A 19,523-nucleotide genomic window follows, 5' to 3' on the forward strand; every position below is an offset into this window, starting at 1 on the left:
CCTCACCTTTCCTGATACCTGGTTCTTCCAATTACTGATTCTTTTTGATGTTACTTGGGTGCTTAGGTTTGACCTACATCCGCTCCACTAGATAATTGCAATTCCTCCATCTGCTTTCTGTCTTCACATGTTATCATTTGGGATTATAGAGACATCCTAGTTTTATTGAAAATAGAGACAGAGCTTTTGTGTTTTCTTTGCTTTTGAAGTGTTGTTGAGAGAAGGGAGAAGAAATGTCTTCACCCCACTATTTAAATCCCTAAGTCTCTGCCTTGGTTTTTAATATAACTGATTATATTTTTGGTTTCCCGTATTCTCTGAATTTTCCGCAACGAACATGCATTACTTGAATAACAAGCACACACACATAGTTATTGAAGGCCTGAGCACCCAACTATGCACCTTCCTTCCTCTCTTGCTGAGCTTGCTGGGCCCATGAAGCCCCCTTATCTTTCACATCTCAGCCTCCTGACACCATGCAGCCATCCATGTGGCCTCCAGCACCTGCCTGAGAGTGCCACACCCTCCTAGTCAAGGAGCACATTCCTGGCTTCCTTATCTCTCAGCCAGGGCTGGTTATGGAATAGCCTTTGCCAACCATTCAAGCTAATTTGCATGGTGTGGATCTCTTTGTGCATTCTGGATGGTCATGTCTCCAAAACCACAACAGTTATTATAAAAAGTGAATCGTGTGTATGTGTGTGCATGTGGAGTTTTGCCCTGGCACCCATGAATTTCTTCCCACTGATGCCATTCCAATCAATAGGCGGTGAGCATTACCTGGGAGTTTTCCATGACTAATTCTTACAGACCCATCTAGTCCCTCCACTTGGACATACTTGAGTGGCCCTTGGGAAGTAGGCACACTGGGCCATCAAAAACTCTTGAACTTTACTGGATCTACCAGGTTCAAGGGAATACAAAACCCCAAGATCTAACACACACACCCAGGTCCCCGCAAGTTCTGGACTCATGGAACTAACAGGAACACAATGAGAAATCCCAAAGCTGCAGAAATACTCCTTGTTCCCCCGAGCTTTCTGACTGGGCTGAGGACACTGCTATTTCAGTTGGCCCAGTAAGCACAAGGAGTTCCAGGACACGGGTCCAACAATACTCTTTCTTCCTCCTCTACCACTAGCATCAGAGCCCTTACAGCCTGACTTACAAGGGGATTTTGCTGGGAATCCTGTGAGAACTGATCACGAAATTGCTCTCTAAATTTAACATGTCCATAATTCTCATCCAAAATGGTAGCACTGATTTGATGGGCTGAGGCTTTGAGGTGATTTTTATTTAATCCAGCAAAAACTGCATGGGGCTTCCCCCACCTCACAGGTTTCCGCATTTCTTAGTGAATTTTGGTTTTATTAAACTCAGCATTGTAAAAAGTTCATAAAATAACTCTCTTCAATACTCTCTTGCTAGACTCAAACATTTCCACTCTGGAACTGCTGCTTGGAAGAGCCGCTGAGAGAACGGGCAGAAACCTCTCCCGTTGTGTTGCTTTGGCATACCTTGTGTTACCATTTGTGGATTTGTTTGTCCCTAATCTCTTTTCCAGAAACAGTTTAGTGCTGTGTGTGTGTGTACTCACAAATGGAAAGATATCCTCTATGGAAGTCAAACTCTACTTGGGTCACTTCCTTCCCCCCGAGAAGACCGCCCGTCATCCCAGTGCATTACTCTGACTAGACCACGCCAAGTGGGGCCCACATACATATGCAACAAAGACCAAGTTCCATCTGGAGACTGGATGTCATCTTTAATTAATAATGCCACAGCCCAACATATTCTTGTTGCTGTAGCAGGTTGTGATTGTGTGTGTGTTTCTGAACAGATGAGGGGCCAGAAGAGGCCCCCCAGCAGGTCTCAGCCAATAGCTCTTTTGAGCAGCAACTGGAAGAGTCTCCCTAGTGGCACGGAGGCTGGGCTCCTGCCTCCTTTTCTCCTGGGCCTCCTTCTGTGCATTCTGAGAACAAAGCCGAGGCCTGTGCTAGCTCAGAATCAAAGAGCTTCTCAGCAAAGATGAGTCTTCAGTCCTCAGCTCTCACTGCCTCTGACCAGAGGTATGTCCCTGGGCAAAGTATACACTGCGAGGCACAGGCAGGCAACCCGGGCCGGCCTTGGTCCCTCGGTCACATTGGAGCAGCACCACAATGGCTCAGCCCTGGGCAGAGAATCCAGAACTTCTGGGGCCATTTGATTAATTCCTTTCAGAGACAATCAGGATGTAGCCCGGGCCCTTCCTGGGGCCAGCCGGAGAGGGGCAGACTCAGCCCATGATGGCCACACAGCTGTCATTTCCAACCCAAACCTAAGAGCCTGCCCTCCTGCCAACTCCACTCTCCAATTCCTCACATGCCTAGTAGGTCCACAACCCAGACATGGCAGGGGAGGCTAGCATGATGGTGAGTCGAAAGGAGGCCATGAGAGACGGGCTGAGTTGGAACTGCCACCATATGCCAGCCTGAAGCCAGCCCTCTCTCCCATGGTCACTGCCAGCCAGAGCTCTTTGAAGCCAGATGGAACCCCGGCAAGGCAAGGCAGCAAGTTCTTGACCTAGTGCAGAAGGAGAAAACCAAACTGGCTCCATGGTCCCACTTCCAGCTGCTCTGTGCCTTAGGAGGGCAAGGAGCCCAAGTCCCCAGGACAGTGGTATCAGCTGTTGGGGAAGCATCGTTGTCCAGGTGAGGCCTCAGGCCGGAAGCTGTGTTTGTTCAGTGGGCTGGGGTAGTAGGTGGTTGTGTACACATTGGTCTGCTGCAACGGGTAGAAACTGACTTTGTCATCGGGGATCAGGTTATTCTTGTTCAGGGTCTGTGGGAGAAGGAAGAGAGAAAAGGAGTGGTAAATGGATGGATGGGGGATGGGGACAGCCAGACCAAGGAGATCAGAAGCCAGTCAAGGAAAGGACATTCTAACTGCTGACACAGTATTCTGTTCACAACACCACTGCTCCCTCCCAAGTGCCCAGCCCAGTAGGCCCACCTTAGAACCAGAACCATTGTGCCCATCACCCTGTCCTCTGCTTCTGCAGGTGGGCTCCCACCTTGAACTCCATGGGTGTGTACTTCTCATTCTTCGGGGTGCCCCCACCCTTGTAGTGCAGGTGGTTGGGGGTGGCAGGATGGACAAGTGTGGACTCCTGGGACTGGCGCTGGCAGTGCTGGCAGGACAGGTACACTGCCAAGGTTAGCAGCCCAGAGCCCAGGAAGCAGGAGACGCCCGTGACTACCAGGTGGATGAGACTGAACCCTGGGAGAGGGAGATGTCGTGATAAGGAAAGGCCACTGTGGAGAGGGAGCCTTCCAACTGCCTCCAAGTAGAAGGCTATGAGGTTGAGGTGTAAAGAGCTTTGAGGTCAGAGCCAATGGAAGCTGGCAGGATGGGCAGCCCCTCACCAGGGGCCTTGCTCATAGGACCACCTATGGCTTGTGTCAGAGGCAAGCAGAGGATGTGGACTTGGGTGACTCTTCTTGATGACTGCCTCCTAGTGAGGGACATGGATGAAATGGCCCAGGAATCCCCTCCACATGGTCTGAAGCAGTGGAGAACCTCCACAAGGTTTGTCTGTCTGGAGTGGGAGGTGGGGAGGTCCCAGATTTCAAAGTAAGGCGGGTCCCCTCCTTGAAGAGGAGAAATAGGACAGTGTCAAAAGTGGGGGGAGGGCAGGTTCCTTTTACCTCCACAGTTGGCGGCCTCCTCCGTACTGGAGGCAGGCAGGATCACTGCAGGAAGAGAAGCAGATAGGGTGTTGGGTCAGGGAGAGAAGACACGGGTCCCTCTGGGGTGAGGTGTGTCTCTGGGATGAGGACCCCTGGGTGAGCACTGAGCTGTGGAATGGGCTTGGGGGCCATACGCCTCCCACCCTGATGTTCTATCCTGTACTTCACCCCAGGATATATGCTTCAGAAGGGGAAGGAAGTTGGGGGACTGAGTGGGAAGTGCTGGTGTGAAGGTTGTGGTTGGAAGACCTACCCGGAATCTCGCTGTAAGGGCAGGGGCGGTTCTGGCTGCTGTTTCCAGCACAGGTGCTGGGCCCTGGGACCAGGTCCTCACAGTGCCGGTTGCGGGTTTGGACTCCATCTTCAGTGCATGCACTCCACTCAGACCACAGTGACCAGCCTTCTGTGGGTTGTGGGTTGGGACGAGATTAACTGCCCCAGCACCCTCTGGTGGGGACCGGTGGGCTCCATGGCGCTCCCCAGCCCAGGCCAGATGCACTCAGTACCTGGGCAGGCCTGTGTGGCACACAATGCCTCCTCTGTGTGCAGCCCCAGACAGATGTCCTCGCCTGGGGAGGGCGCGGGGCTGGTGCAGGAACGTGTGCGTTGATAGTGGCCACCTCCGCAGGAGGCTGAGCATGGGGACCAGGAGGTCCAGCAGGACCAGGCGCCTCGCACTACAAGGGGACGGGGTGTGTGAAACGGGCTACAGGTGCTGGAAGGACCCTAGACAGTCTTCTACCCCATCCCAGGTAAGGCCATTTCTGTCCTGGGCCACACAGACCTCAACATCGGCTCCGCCCTCACTTGCACAGCTCAGGGTTAAGGAGACGCCCTTCGCTGTCAGGGGTGGGAGGGGCAACTGGAGGCTGCAGAGGAGTCCTCAAAACCAACTCAAAACAAGCTCCTTATCTGGCTAACCCACTTGAGGAGAGAAAAAGTGATAGGAAGGTGAAGACAAGCTGTACTCTATAGGAGTAGCTGCTGAATCCATGTTCAGGGCAAGAAAATGTTCTGGGGACCCTCATATAGAGTTGGCGGGAGTTGGCAGGAAGTGGTCACCTGAGCAGGGAGTGGTCACCTGAGCATGCGGTGTGGCCTGGGGAGGCCCGAGAGCCTGCTAGATGGGGGGTTTCCTGGGCAGAGGTTTCCCTGAACCAAGATTACTCAGCACAGTGTTACCTGGACAAGCCTGGGGGTTGCAGTCCTGATACTCAGTGGCATCGCCGACGCAGGGCAGGCCCCCGTTGCGGGGCTCAGGGTTCGTGCATGTCCTCTTGCGGACGTGGAAGCCCAGCTCGCAGTCCCGGGAGCAGGACGACCACGGACCCCAGGCGGCCCAGCCCCCGCTCACCACGTGCTGGGCGGTGCCCCCGCTGCGCAGGAGATCCTCCACCAGGGCTGCGGGGGGAGGGGCTGGCCTCAGCTACCAGGGCTTCTCCAAATCGTGTGTTCCGCCAGCCCCGAGCTTCTCTACTCCTAGTAACTCCGCCTCCGCCCCGGCACTGTGGACCCCGGGGGAAGGGCGGCCCATGGGGCCCGCGCGCGGCTGTACCGTCTGTGTCGCAGGTTCCCGAGCTGTCCGCTGGGCAGGATCGGGTCTCGGTCCTTCTCCTGCCAAACTGCAGGCCGTGGGGGTCGGCCAGGGGCGCGCGGCACGTGAAGCGGAATCGCTGCTCCTGCCGCGCCCCGCCTTGTGTCACGTTCACCGGCAGCCACGGCGTCCACGGCGTGTTGCGCCGCACTTCGGGGCAGCCCTCGGGGTTGCACGTCTTGAATTCCTTGGGGACGGGAGCTGGGTTGTTTCATAGCCTGCGGCTCCCAGGCCTGCCCTGAGGCCCCGCGGGGCCCGCCCTCCAGCTGGTTACAGGTCCCGAGACCCCGCCCCGCTTGCGCTCCCGGTCGGCCTCGGCGCTCACCACGCCGCAGCCTGCGCAGGAGTTGCCGTTCTCGCAGACCCGGCGCCGCGACTGCACGCCGCCCCCGCAGTTGCTGCTGCACTTGTTCCAGGAGCCCCAGGATGCCCAGAAGATGGGTACCGGACAAGGCGTGTTTTCATTACAGAACCTGAGGGGTATGACAGGAGTCCTCACTCTAGGGAGCAGCCACCCCCTTCCCTAATAAGAGGTCACTGGGAGTGCAAACTGGGAAAGACTAGAGTCTGCTGGATCACCCGGAGAGGGGTCCCTGGAAAGTCTGGGACTTCAGGGCTAGCTTCTAGGTCTCAGAAAGCCCCAGCTGCGGCCTGGCTCACCGCTCCTCCCTGCTCTTGCCCACGCAGATGCGGCCCCCGTGGCGGGGCGCAGGGTTGCTGCAGCTTCGCTGGCGGACCTGGAATCCTATTCCACAGGTCGTGCTGCACAGGGCCCACGATGACCACGCGGTCCACGCCCCGTTCCTGGGGGGTCGGAGGGGACAGAGACAGATGACCTCTGAGCCCTACTTTTCTGAGTTAGTCTACATCTGGGCAGATGGGTTGTGTTGTTGTCAGCAAGGGCCAGACAGTGACAGAAAATATCAGCTCTTAACCAGGCCATCTCAGGCAAACTCATTCATTCATTCATTCCTCCAACATGCCTTGAGAGCTTTCTTGCATATACACCAGGCTGTGCTCAGGGCTGGGGCACAGAAATAGGACATGGCCTCTCCTCACAGCAGCAACAGTGTACATTCTCTAGAGAAGGCCCCAATCACCTTTGCAATCTGCAACCCTTGTTTCAGCCTGCTTGGTTGGCCAACCCTTGCACTCAAATGTGTGCTCCCTCCTGTGTTCTACCAGTGCATGGCTTTGCTCCAACCTCATGCACCACCCACTCTTGTCTACTTAGACTCTAATTTTCAAATTTTGACTCTACCACTTACTGGCTATAGAAGCCCAGGCAAGTTATTAAAACCTTCTGTGTGCTTCATCATAACCTTATCTTTAAAGTAAGGATAATGACTGTGGTCCTACCACAATGAGGTTGTCGTGACAGTTAAATTAATAAATGTATACAGAATTAAGTTATTTGAAGGGTGTCCAGACGTGTGGGTTAGTTGTTGTAACCACTTTATGGAGTCCCCAGGTACTCGGCAGTGTGCAAACACTGTATATATATATTATCTCCTGTAACCCTCTCAACAACTCTTGGGGTGAGGAGTGTAACCCTCACTTAGAGAAGCTCAGAGTGATTAGGTGGCTTGGTCAAGGTCACACCTCCAGACAGTGGCAATCCAGGGTGGGCACTAGGTCTGCCTGCCTTACCACCATGCCATGCTGTCCCTTGTGTTTGGGACAGTGGGGCTTATTAAGGCTAGGTCTGTCCAGGGATGACTCCCATGTCTGTTCAGTCTTCTTCGTACAATATTAAGAGCCCCTACAAGGCAGAACTTCTCTCCCACTAGCGTGGAAACTCCCCCTGGGGTCATGTTTCCTGCCTCAGACTTTAGCTACCTGCCCAGTCCCTTGCACAGCCCTGAAGTGTTTTCCATCCATTAGTGCAAACACCTGGCTGGGCTGCAAACACCTGGCTGGGCACGCCCCACTCCAGTTTAAGACAGTAGCCAAGCAAGCTCTGTGTCCCCACATACCTGGAGCAGTTGGCGATGTGGATGGCTAGTCCCATGCAGTCTCGGCCGCCACATCGGGGCTGGGGGGTGTCACAGGCTCGGGCCCGACACAAGCAAGAGCCTGAGTTGTCTCCATCTAAGTGCTCACATGGCTGCCATGTTGACCATGGGCCAAAGCCCCCATCCCGAGTCATATTCCGCACCTGCAGACACACATCAGCGGCTAGGCCCAGTCACACAAGCAGGGGTAGGGAAGGCACAAGGTCCCAGGAAATGTGGGGATTCTGATGGGGAGTCACAGTCTGAATTGGGGGACAGGTCCTGGTTGGGGGCACAGAGGGGTTCTCACAGGACACGCTGTAATGTTCTGGGTCCAGAGGCTCATGTTGGAGCTGTCCTCGAGTGTGCTGCAATGCTGCTGCTTCCCATCCCAGCCGCAGTATGGGTCCCGCGCCCCCAGGCATGCCCTGCCAGACAGAGGTCCGGAGACTCAAGCCCGCTGGCCTCCCAGCCTCACCTGCATCCCAAGAACACACCTGGCCACTTCCTTCTGAGCACTCCTTTCTGGCCCAATTGCTCTCGACAATAATAAGCTCATTGAACACCTTATTGTGTACCAGGCAGCATTTTAAGTGCATTAAAAGCATGAAAAAAATTAATACAACAACCCAATAAGGAAGGTACTGTTATTATCCCCATGGAATCTGCAGAGGAACTTTCCATTAGCCATAGGAGCCAGGGATGTCAAGGGCTAAAGGGATGCACAAAAGAGTCAAGGGGTTGCCCCTTTTGGCGTCTGCAGAATAGAATCCTTCTTTTCCCTTGAAGATTCAGGGAGGATCACCTGTCAGGTGAGTTCTTTATTTTTAGTGAGTTCAATAGACCATGTCTCCAGACCAAGCTCCGAGATAAAAGAGGTTTTATGAGACCTTATGGAGAAGAGTGGGGCTTCACCTTGTCACCAGTGGAGGTCAAAGAAGACAATGCTGTCCATTGTTCCAGCAACCCATGACCTTGTATAAGGGAGGCAATACTTGGGGGTTCAGTAGGTGAGGGCCTTGCTGGACCCGAGTAAGCATCCTCTGGCCCACGTGGGAATCCAGAACACTCATCTGTTGCTCCAGAATCTGTTTCCACTTTATTCACTCAAGCACAATTTGTATAAATTGTACAGTATAAATGAGCTCATATTTTCATCTTGGATCAGTGGTTTGATTTGGGGGTATTTCATTAGCAAATGTATCAAACTAGACATCATGGGACTAAATATAATATTATACATGTGTAAACAGAGTCCCAGCAACCTGTGGTTTTGAGATTCTGCTCACTTGCTGACATTTGGACAAAATTGCTGCTAGCAAAACCTAACCAGTCAGAACTGAGTAAAGCCCACTCCTAAGTGTATTTTCCTCAGCTCTCAGAAAGGGGAACCAAACTCTGGAAGCAGTTAATATTGCACTGTATAAGCAACATACATTAATTTTTAAAAATAATTTATTTATTTGTTTATTTATTTTTAGAGAGAGGGGAAAGGAGAAAGAGAGGGAGACAAACATCACTGTGTGGTTGCCTCTCACTCGCGCCCCCAGCTGGGGACCTGACGTGCAACCTAGTCATGTACCCTGACTGGGAATCGAACCAGCGACGCTTGGTTCTCAGGCCAATGCTCAATCCACTGAGCCACAGCAGTCAGGGCTTTTTAAATTTTTTAAAAAGGAAAAAAGAAAAAGAGCTAGCCATGACCAATGATTATTCATAATAGATAAGATGTTATCTATTAAAAACAAATGTCTGTAGGTAGAGAAAATGAATAACAGCAGACAATTTGAATTTGTTTACAGGGATAGAAGCAGAAGCTTCAAGAGGAATGCCATGTGCCTCATGCTATTTTTCATCCAGGGCCTAGCCAGTTCCAGAACAGTGGTTCCCAGTCTTGACTACAAGTAGAATCTCCTGGAGATCTTTTAAAAAGCTTAAGCAAACAAAAGAAAGAACCCGACTTGATCTGGGCCTCTGGACTGGAGTAGGCCAGGCACTGCAATCTTTTAAATATTCCCCAGGTGATTCTAATGAATAGCATGTTGAGAACTGCTGTTTTAGGCCACTGTTGTCAACGTTCCAAAGCCAAGAGATAAAGTGCCTTGTCTCTCCAACCCATGACAGGATTAGAAAAGAGTGAAGAAAAACCTGAGTAGATGCTCTAGCCCCAGCCTCCCTAACCCACCTCGATCAGGCTCCCTCACCTTCTCAGCCTCTCCTATTCCCAGGACACTCCTGCCCTGTCCTGCCCCTGGCCCCAGCTGCTGGGGGTGGAGGTGGAGGGGAGCTGCAGGGCTGCCCTGGGGCTAGTGCCTGAGCTCTCTTGTCTGCATTCACTCCAAAGCTTGATGAGCAGGGGACGTTCTTCAGAAAATTAAAGCTCCACGCAGGGAAGAGTTAAAGTGTGTCTCTGACTGTAGCATTGGGTGGCAGTTTAGTTTCTTTCGTAAGAGCAGCCATAGGACCAATAATGTATCATCATGTCTTTTTTACTGCAGTGTCTCAAGCAGCCATTATAGAAGAAAACAGGTTCGTTCCAAGGGCTCAGAGGCAGGGCAGAGATGGATGGTTGTACTGTAGTTGCAAGCAGGCAGTTCCCAGCACCCTGCCACAAGTTTCTAAATGGGAGCTGTCCAGGGTAGCAACTGTGTCCCAAGAGCTTGGGAGCAAGTGGCTGCTCTTTAATATGGCGGTAGAGGTGCACCCAGCCTCCTCGCAGGGAGGGAGGTCGGGGGGGAGACATGAGCCTCCCTCCTGAGGGAGCTGGGGTAGAGGCCAGCCCCCTCCAGTGCAGCCTGAACAATATGCTGGAATGAGGAAGGGGGTGGTCCATGCGTAAAATGCCTGCTTTGTAGCGACAAGTCAGCGTTCATTCCCTCTGCTCCTTCTCCTTTGAGTCCTGGTCTCTCTCTGGCCAGGCTAGAGTTCTGGTTGTGCCCCATGGAACTGAGATTTCCCTGGTGAAGGGAGGTGGCTGGACCCAGGCTCATGGATTCTGGGCAGAGGAGGGGATCTAAAGGGGCTCTGCTTACCCATCCTCATCCTCCTGCTAGCTTTGGAAGGCACGAGGGGGAAAAAAATGAAATGTCTATCCTAGGATAAAACCCTGTGACAGCCCACCCCATATCACGCAAATTCTGATATGTCTCATGTCATATGACAGAGAGTTGGCTTCCAGACTCAGGAGTGCACAGCTCGGTGGCTGCATGGGTTTACTCTGGTCATTTTATTAACTTTGCAATAATGAAACCTCACATTTTGCATTTTTACATTCACCTATAGCTTTATGGCAGGGTTTTCATTGTACACATAAACAACTCTTATCCCAAACTCAGGAAGCCAAATAGAATGAAAGTTTTAGACTCATAACTGAGCTCCTTCTAGCTGCTGTTCCACCTGGCCATGCTATGCAAACTGCCAGTCCCCTCTCTGCAGAGAGAAATCTTTCTTTCTCTTGTTCCACTGTAGACCCCATTACTTCATATCTGGCTAGAGCCGCGTTAGCTCACACTGGCTGACCATCTGCCCCACGACAGTGTTGCCTGCTGCTGTCCGACTGATTTTTGTAAAACACCCATTCATGCTGCCTGCCACTCACTTCCCTGCTCAAAGAGCATTTCAGTGCCCACGGCCACAGGATTCAAATCAAAACCCTCTCCTGGCATTCTCAGCTGGCCTCAATCCACTTCCTGTCCCATTCCTCCCTCCTCTCCTGCACCAGCCTCCTTTCAGGCCAAACCAAGAAGAATCAATCATGTGTGGGAGGGCACTTTATGCCTGGGGCTGAGTGTGGCCTCCTGGTGGAATACAAAAAAATACTGGGACACTGAGTTTATCTTCAAGGATGTACAACCTCTTGAAGAACAAGGCACATGTGAAAAGTTTGCTAACAACATGGGAGTTACAGAACACAAGCTATGGGGGTAGTGTCATCAGCAGGTAGCCTGTAATTCATTGCCAAGCAGTGAGTGCTCTCTGTAGTCAAGGTTGTAGACTGTAGACTCCAGAGAGCCTGGGAGGCCCCTAAATGCATTTCTGGGGATAAAAAGAAAGAATAAGGACACTAGCTACCACTTACGACTCACTGGCTAGGCACTTCATGAATACTATTCCTAATTCTTATAAGAACTTGGCCAATATTTAATATCATTTGCTCCATAACTATTTTCCTGATGAAAAAGCTGAAGTTCAAAGGGTTAAGCATGGAGCTGAGCTGGAACCCCAGGTGTGTCCAGTTCCAGCATGTGAGTCCTTAGCATTACATCCCCACCTCCTCCCACAGGTCAGATACAAGCCAAGATTTCTCTCCCCAACCACATGTTCAGAGCTCTGAGGAAAATGAAAGTATTCTAGGTTTATTCCATCTTTCCTAGTCGGGCTAAGCAACTGTTTGCTGGTTTGTTGATGGAGCCATGTGTTGGGGTTGAGGGGAGCTTGAGTGTCTGCCCACTGCTCTCCCTGCCACCCCCAACCGCCATATCAGGACTATCCAGATTCTTCCCCTGCCCTCCAGGCCTCTGCCCAGCTCCCAGCACACTCCACTGGGGCTGCCAGATAATCTCCAGCAGCAGGGAGATCTGTTTGTCTCCCAGATCTCAAGGACAGATGGGCACAGCCAGGAAGTAACTGTGTTGCAAAGGCCCCAGGTGCCCGTGTGGGCTGTGGCTATGCCAGCTAAAAGCAGCTTTTAATTAGCTTAAAAATGAGGGGTGCAGCTAAGGGGAGGCTCACATGGTCAGAGTGTGAGCTATATCTCCATTTGGCTATGGAATAAGCTTGTTTCTCCCTTAAATGCCAGTGTCACTGTTGCCAAATTTGTGAATCCACTCGAAGCTAAGATAGAGGGGACTGATCTCAGAAGCAGCTGAGATGGGTATGCAGTATCCACATGGTTCTTCACCTCCACTCCATCCAAGCAGGGCTCTGTGCCTCTTCTAAGGAAGCAAGAGAGCAAAAATGGGGTGGCGTGGTGGCTCAAAGTCCGCAATCTGCACCCACCTCTCCATAACAGGCGCCGTGGTTTCAAAGATAAAGACGGGCTCTCTGAACAGAAAAGGTGAGAAGAAATCAAGCGGGCGCTAACTACAGGTTGACAACAGGGCTATCACTCCTCCAAGCACTGACAAGCAGTTTATACTGATCATCTGAGATTTTATGAAGGGGAAACCAAGGTTCAGAGAGGTTAAGTGACTTTCCCAAAGGCACAGAGCTGGAAACTGTGTCAGGATGCCACTCCAGGTCCAACAAATTCCAAAGCGCGATTGGCAGGGATAGGGGAGGCCCGCCCCTGGTACCGCTTACCCCTTGTCGCGGTAGGAGGCGCACCTCTCCAGCGGGATGCGCAGCACACCGTCGCTCAGCCCCACGAAGAGCGCGCGGGCGCTGTGCAGGATGCGCAAGCTGAGCAGTGGCTCACGGCGCCTGGCGGGCAGCACATGCAGCTCCTCCAGGTAGCAGCCTCGGAGGCTGCTGCTCGTCGTGGATAGTGCCTTCAGGATGGTGCCCGACTCTGGAAGGGTCAGATGAGGGTGGCATTAAAGGGCCAGAAACCTCAGGGGCCTAGCCCTTGCCCCTCAACCTCCTCCCACTCCGAGCCTAGATGTGGCGGGAGGGCTCACCTGTGCCGATGTAGAGCACATGGTACAGTGTGTCCTGGGCCTGCACGAGGTCCACCACGAGGTGTGAGAAGCGCACGCTGTCCTGAGTGACACAGGGCTCGGGAGTCACCGGCTGCACGGCCTCGCTCATCAGGAACAGGCGCTGTGCGTCCTGCAGGCTGCGCTCCGTCAGGTTCTCGTTGGGGCCCACCTCCGACAGGGTGCCGCACTGCGCGGGGAGGCCGGTCACAGGTGCCCAGCCCCTGGGGCTGCCGAAACCCCCCGTCTCCCTCCTTCCTTATTGTAACCCAGATGGTCACGGGTGGACTTTGGTTCTTCGGTCCCCCCACCCCAATATTCCCATTGAGTCCCATGCACCCTCCTCCAGGGAGGGATGCCTCTTCTTTAGGAAATACGGGAAACGGGCTGGGAAGATGGGGCAGGAAAGACTTGCCAGGGCTGGGGAAGAAGAGGCGGAGATACAAAGGGGACTGAATTATCTAAAAATGGATTATTTAAGGCTGGATAACAAGTGTCCTGTGATTTTATGCTGTTGCTGTAGGTATCCCTCCCTCATGTTGTGCCGAGTCCTGCCTTCCCTCTCCTGTGTCCCACCTGCTTAAGCTCTTATGCCTTTCAAACCAAAACTGGAAGGCAACTGTCATTTACAGAGCACCTATCACATTACAGGCACCATATCAGGTGCATGTCAACCCTCACACAAATCTGTGAAGTCATTGGAATTACCCCTGCATGACAACTAAAGAAAATGTGACTGAAGGAGGCTGAGTGACTTGCCCAAGGTCACACACACACAGAGGGACAGATCTGGGTCAGGACTGTTGGACTGCAAATCCTGAAGGTCTTTCCCTGCTCCATTCTGGCCCTGGGCAGGAAGCTGGATGGATGTGAAAGCCCACCGTCAGCAGCTTACACGCACTGCTCTTTCCCCTTCTCTATCACAGCCCCGAGGGTGCTCATACTATCCAGGGCAGCCAGTGCCCTCACCACTCTGGCATTCAGAGGCCCTCCCAGCATTAGTACACATGCTGTGGACTGCAGGCAACCTCCATCCAGCTAAAATCCCCCAATCCTAGCCACACAGCTCCGGCGTGCTCTCCTGGTCCCCTGCACTGAGTACAGCTGAGGTCCCACCCCCCTGCCTCCTGGGAGGAGGGGCTACATTTAGAGATGACTCAGAGCATGTTCCTTTGTTCTGTGTCCCAACCCCTAAACTCTTCTTTTTCCACAGTCTTAGAGGTTACCACCCTCTTAGGGGACCATTGCAGACCCCTTAGATGGGTGCAGACCAGCAGGGACAGGTTTGGGAGTCGACTTGTGGCTGGTAGTCTGGTGAAAGGTAGTGTGAGCAGAGAAGCTGTACCTGGAAATTGGGGATGGGGTTGGCGATGGGGAGCCAGGCAGCCCTGGGGTTCTCCTGGTAGCGAAATGGGCCATTGAAAGCCTGGGAGATGGCACTGAGGTTGAAGGCGCAGACAGCAGAAGCGGCGATGCTGTTTCTGAAAGGCAAGAGATGATAGGATGCTGTGCCGCTCCCCACCCCCGCCACAGGCCTTGCACCCTCCTCAAACCCCACAGCCAGCTGTCAAGGCACCTCCTGGCACAGCTCCAAGCCTGAGTAAACACCTATGAGGAGCCTGGTGCCTTCTGAATGATGGGGTGTCACAGAAGGAGGAAACATGGGCCTCACACCCTGGAAACCCTCTGGGAAAGAAAGAGCCTCTGGTGAGAAGCACTGGTGGGTTCCTCTGTGCTACTTTCTCATCCCCTTCCCTTCTCCTGTGGGCAGGTCAAATAAAGTCAATGCTTTCGAACATTTCCTCCATGGCCACTGCAGAAAATATATTTTATATTACAACTTAGTATAATACACACATACACATACATCTGCAATGAATTTTTGTGAAACAGTACTTACCCTTATTAAATATATTATACTCTGATATTTCTATTCCAGTCTATTCCATTTTACTTATTTTATTATTTTTTAAAAACATGGGTTACCAAACCACTGATACACTGCAGCCAGATGACCTCTAAGACCCCTTCCAGTAACAGAGTCTGCCGTTTCTATGAGTCTGATGTGAACAGTTTAAAGATGATACCACTACCCCAAATGTTTCCAGCTCTGTTCTCTGCATTTAGTCCCTCTCCCAAATGTGTCCGTTTCTGCCTACTCTCAGCCCCCATTGTCTCCCCTGGATGTTGCACTGTCCTCCTGGCTGGCCTCCCTGCAGCCTGCCTTGTCTCCTCTAATCCATCCTCCACACAGCAGCCAGAGAGTGTGTTTCAAAATGCACATCCGAACTGTCTCTGGCCTGCTTCAAGCCCTTCAATAACTTACTGCTCTTAGGATAAAGATCAAAACCTGTAAAGCAGTTTACAAGGCCTGCAGGGCACAATCCTCCCCTTCCCAGCCCTTCCACCTCCTCTCCTGTCTTTTTCCTCCTCATCCTCCAGGCTCCTGCTACACTGGGCTGGCTCAGTTTCTCCAACATTTCTTCATACCCAAAAGCTTTGCACATGTTGCTCCCTTGGGCTAGACTGCTCCTCTCCTCTAGTTAATTCTTATTCATCCTTGTGGGTGTCACTTCCTACAGGAAGTCTTCCCAGATAACCACCCATCCATACTTTAGAGGTTTCCCTGAGTACTGCCCTTTCCCACTGTAGCATTTATCACAACTAAAATTGTGTAATAACCACCCTCTCTAGAATGTAAGCCCCTTAAGGGCAGAGACAGGTCAGCTCTTGCTCCCTGGTATTCCATCCTCCACCCCAACCCACCCAGTAAGCACTTGGCACGGAGAAGGGACACAATACAAACTATTTACAATCTTATACTAATGTTGTCATTTCTCCTTGATGGCTCTCCTGTGGCTCCTGACCTTTGCTCACCTTCTGGTGTTGATTGCCAATCTGGTCATTAAGGCCTGGCTGTCAGCTCCTGGCCTATGTGGGCTGTGTTGTATGCCTGTCCCCCTGGCTGTTCCTGCTTCCCAGCTTTACTCCCATCCCTGTGCAGCCACTCAGACTGTCCTTGCTATAGCTAGCCTGGCCCTCATCCAATGCCTGCTTTGTGGGGCCCAAGGTAAGCAAACATCTCTCTATGGCTCATCTGTTTCTGATGTTCTTACAAAGAACCCTGCACAGCCTCCTGTACGATAAGTCTTTCCTTGTCTCTGCCATCCATTCGGTATTCTCTATGTGAAAATCACCTGATGGGCCAGACTTGACATAGAAGGAGGAGGTGGGAGGAGGGCTCCTGACCTTCGCGAGGGCTACCCTTTCTGACACCTAGGAAACAAAAGGGCTGATTCCAAGCCTGTGTTTGCCATGCACTCAGGATTGCCAGAAGGCTCTGCTGGTTAGGTTCAGCAGGGCCATGGAACCCTGAGGTTGGAAGGGACCGGAAAGAACCCCCCTGAACCTCCCCAATAGCCTGCTGCCAGACCCTTCTGGAGCTGCCATCCCTTATTCAAGGCAGCTATTTATTTCACTTTCATTACCAGTAAGTTCTTCATGAAGCCGCAATCCAGCTTCTTTTATTTCTTCATATCTGGCCTAGGCCTGCCCTTCACAGCAACCCAGAATAAATGCTGACCACTGCAGAGGCAGCAAGTCACAAAATCCCAGGTGACCCGGCGCAGAAGACACAACAGTTCCCCTTGTACAGAAAGAGAAACAAGACTCAGAGAAGGTCTTCTCTGAGCCCACCAGGATGCCAGACCAGATCAGAGCATTCCCCAGCATCACGGGGAAGGGGTGGCAGAGGGCAGGGACTCACACGTTGGTGGTGAACACCCCATAGATGAGGTCCTGCTCGGGCAGGTGAAAGGCACTCTGCAGCTCGTTGTAGTAGAAGGGGACCTCGCCTGGGCGGGAGCAGTTGAGCCGGGCCTTCATGAACGTGGTCCACGTGTCCTCCAGCAGAAAGCGGCCCCCCACGTCGTTCTTGCACACACGGGCCACCCGAGAGTACACGGTGCGCCCGCAGTCATGCTCCACCGCGTTCTCTCGCAGGAAGAAGTACGCAAACAGCCCAATATCATAGGCTGCCACGAAGTTTGGCTCTGGGGGCAGAAGCGGAACAAGGAGTGGATCAGGCGAGCAGGGGGGAAGCGGGCAGAGTTGGGAGTACTCCACTACTTCCGTTTTCCCAGATGAGCATCCTGACACCCCTCCACCAGCTTGGTGGCCTGGGGGCTCTAACTAACCCTGTTTCCATCTCTAATTCGAAGTGCAGTTATAATTAATAATAGTTAACATGCATTTCTGAGCACTCCCTGTGTGCCAGGCACTATTATGAGCATTGATATGGATCAGCCATTTGATCCTCCAAACAACCTATGAGGTCAGTACTGTGATTAGCCTCATACAACAGATGAGAACATTGTGGCACAGGAAGGTCAATCCTTGCTCAAGGGCACATAGCTAGTTAGTGGAGAAGCAGGGATTCAACTCCAGTGGGCAGAAGCCTCATACCACCCTCTCCCAATCTCTTCTTTCCCATAACCATTCCTGCAGATCAGTTCCTAACTCTCTCTCCCCTCTCAGCCTGTCTTCCATCTGTCCTGGGTACCCGGGACATCTGTGGTTTCAGTCACAGTCCACCTTCTTGGGCAAACACATGCCCTACTCTGGGACTCTTGATGAAGCGAGTGTGAGCCCTTTCAGAGGTTGGATAGGAGGCAGGACTGATGGATGCCAGGCTGGGCTGGTGTGTCAGAACCAGGGCAACCCCAACGTTGGGGCTGTCCCTCCTTACCATTGAGCCACTTGGAGTTATACTGGGCAGTGCGAAGGGGCGGCCCGCTGCCCAGGCTTCGGTAGATGGCAGGGTCCCGACCTGAAAAGTCAATGACTGTGGCCGCGTAGAGCTCTCCCTGGGAGGCAATGACAGCTGTGGAGTTGTGGCGAGGGTCATAGGGGCATCGGGCCACACCATTGATCTTCTCCATAGTCCGGCTGAGGTTCCCCACCTGGGGAGGATGGGGAGATGGGGGCGCTTTTCCCTGAGATCCAGGGGTGTCTTCCCTCTCCGAGTTCTGTTTCCTTTTGGGCCCCTGGTCTCTGTGGGCCCCTTTCTCCCAGCCTCCTCCTCAATGGCCACCCATGATCCCTCTGAGGAAGTAGCCCTGGGAGGGGAGGCCATGCCAGGAGCTGCACCTGCCCCTGGCCCCTGCACAGTAAGGTAGACTGATAAAATACAGGGAGCCTAGTTAAATTTGAATTTCAGTGAACAGTAAATAATTTTTTATTTCTGTAAAAGAAGACACGTTATTCATTTTCATCGATAACTTCATTGATCTGGACATTTTGAGTATGTCAGCTATTTCCTGCTATTGGCTTCTAGCAAGTAGAAGCCAGGGGTGCTGCTAAACATCTTCCAATGCATAAGACAGGCTCACAGCAAAGAATTATTTGGCCAAAATGTCAATAGTGCCAAGAAACTTCGCAAACCACTTTTGACACATTTGATCAGTCACAGCACCTTCTTCACACATTGCACAAATCTTTTTTTGCATTTCAGGTGTGTTTTTACCATTCTTGAAATGGTAGACCATAATATGCTGAAAATGTTGCATATTCTCTTCCATCATCAATATTAAAATGACTGCATAAAAATTCACCAATTTTGATAAGATTTTTTAAACTCACGCTGATATGACAGCTGTCAAAATACAATCTAACAAAATTGTGTTGAATGAGTTAAAGACAGCTGAGCATTACTAGAGCCATGGTACGGAAAAAACTAAACGAACTTTTTGGTCAACCCAAGATGTCCCAAATCTTGCCTGAGACATACTTATGTGAAAATATAATTTGTTGTTTATCAGAAATTAAATCTAATTGGGCATCCTTTCTTGTTTTGGGGTTTGTTTGTTTTGTGGTTGTTGTTTGCTAAATTTGGCAACCCCAGTGCAAGGCTGTGTGTCTGGGCAAGAGAACCCCTTGATGGCCCTTTCCAATTGCCACACACTGAGCAGTTCCCACCTGTCTGCTGGAGCAAACTGGGGAAAAGGCATTGGTCCCACACATAAACACTTTCCGGCCAGTGACAATCAGGACTCGCACGTAGTTCTGGCACTCCTCCTGAAGCAAGAAGGGGAAGTAATAAAGGGATGGGCTCTCCAGGCACAGCGCTGGGTGTCTTTCCCTTACACCACTTCACCACAAATATTTCAAAGCACTCCCCTGTGTCCCAGCTGCACCCTGCTCCGAGGTTCAGGTGGCAGCCGTGAACGTCCCCCAACCCCACACCTGCCTCCCAGGCCGTCCCACGACCCACTGCCCACTCAGATGCTCAGGGCTGAGCCTGACCTGCACAGTAGTCCCCAACTCATCCAGTCTGGGCCTCTGGGCAGGTGGCCCTGCGCCCACAACATGCACGTCCATCCCAGAAACCACAAGCCTCCTGCTGGCTCCACGCCAGGACCCTGGACCACCAAGGCCGCATACCTCAGTCTTCCCTTTGCTCTGGCAGGAGCGGCGCGTGTCCTCATTGGAGGCCCACTCTGTGGCCTGTGGGAGGAGCACACAGACGTCACACAGCTGTGCTATTCGTTGCCTGGGCAGGCAGCTGTTGGGG

The 19,523-nt window shown here is 52.2% G+C and overlaps 1 protein-coding gene across 1 annotated transcript in view; it reads right to left on the reverse strand.

Annotated features, from left to right (window-relative positions):
* Positions 1–1,746: 1,746 nt before the first annotated feature.
* The window catches only part of SEMA5B (semaphorin 5B), a 46,294-nt gene continuing 28,517 nt past the window's right edge, over positions 1,747–19,523 (reverse strand). The window contains exons 4-21 of the mRNA XM_090265994.1: positions 19,394–19,456; positions 18,929–19,027; positions 17,700–17,913; positions 16,719–17,004; positions 14,298–14,433; positions 12,935–13,142; positions 12,618–12,825; positions 7,627–7,744; positions 7,299–7,480; positions 5,983–6,126; positions 5,648–5,795; positions 5,284–5,509; positions 4,911–5,129; positions 4,235–4,405; positions 3,982–4,131; positions 3,687–3,731; positions 3,053–3,258; positions 1,747–2,820 (exon numbers count right to left, since the gene is read on the reverse strand). Of these exons, the coding sequence (XP_090122120.1) occupies positions 2,662–2,820; positions 3,053–3,258; positions 3,687–3,731; positions 3,982–4,131; positions 4,235–4,405; positions 4,911–5,129; positions 5,284–5,509; positions 5,648–5,795; positions 5,983–6,126; positions 7,299–7,480; positions 7,627–7,744; positions 12,618–12,825; positions 12,935–13,142; positions 14,298–14,433; positions 16,719–17,004; positions 17,700–17,913; positions 18,929–19,027; positions 19,394–19,456 (2,982 nt within the window). The 3' untranslated portion in view covers positions 1,747–2,661. The remainder of the gene's footprint in view (positions 2,821–3,052; positions 3,259–3,686; positions 3,732–3,981; positions 4,132–4,234; positions 4,406–4,910; positions 5,130–5,283; positions 5,510–5,647; positions 5,796–5,982; positions 6,127–7,298; positions 7,481–7,626; positions 7,745–12,617; positions 12,826–12,934; positions 13,143–14,297; positions 14,434–16,718; positions 17,005–17,699; positions 17,914–18,928; positions 19,028–19,393; positions 19,457–19,523) is intronic.

Source organism: Furipterus horrens, unplaced genomic scaffold (assembly GCF_987537825.1).
Source record: "Furipterus horrens unplaced genomic scaffold, mFurHor1.1.pri manual_scaffold_1, whole genome shotgun sequence".
Lineage (NCBI taxonomy): Eukaryota > Metazoa > Chordata > Mammalia > Chiroptera > Furipteridae > Furipterus > Furipterus horrens.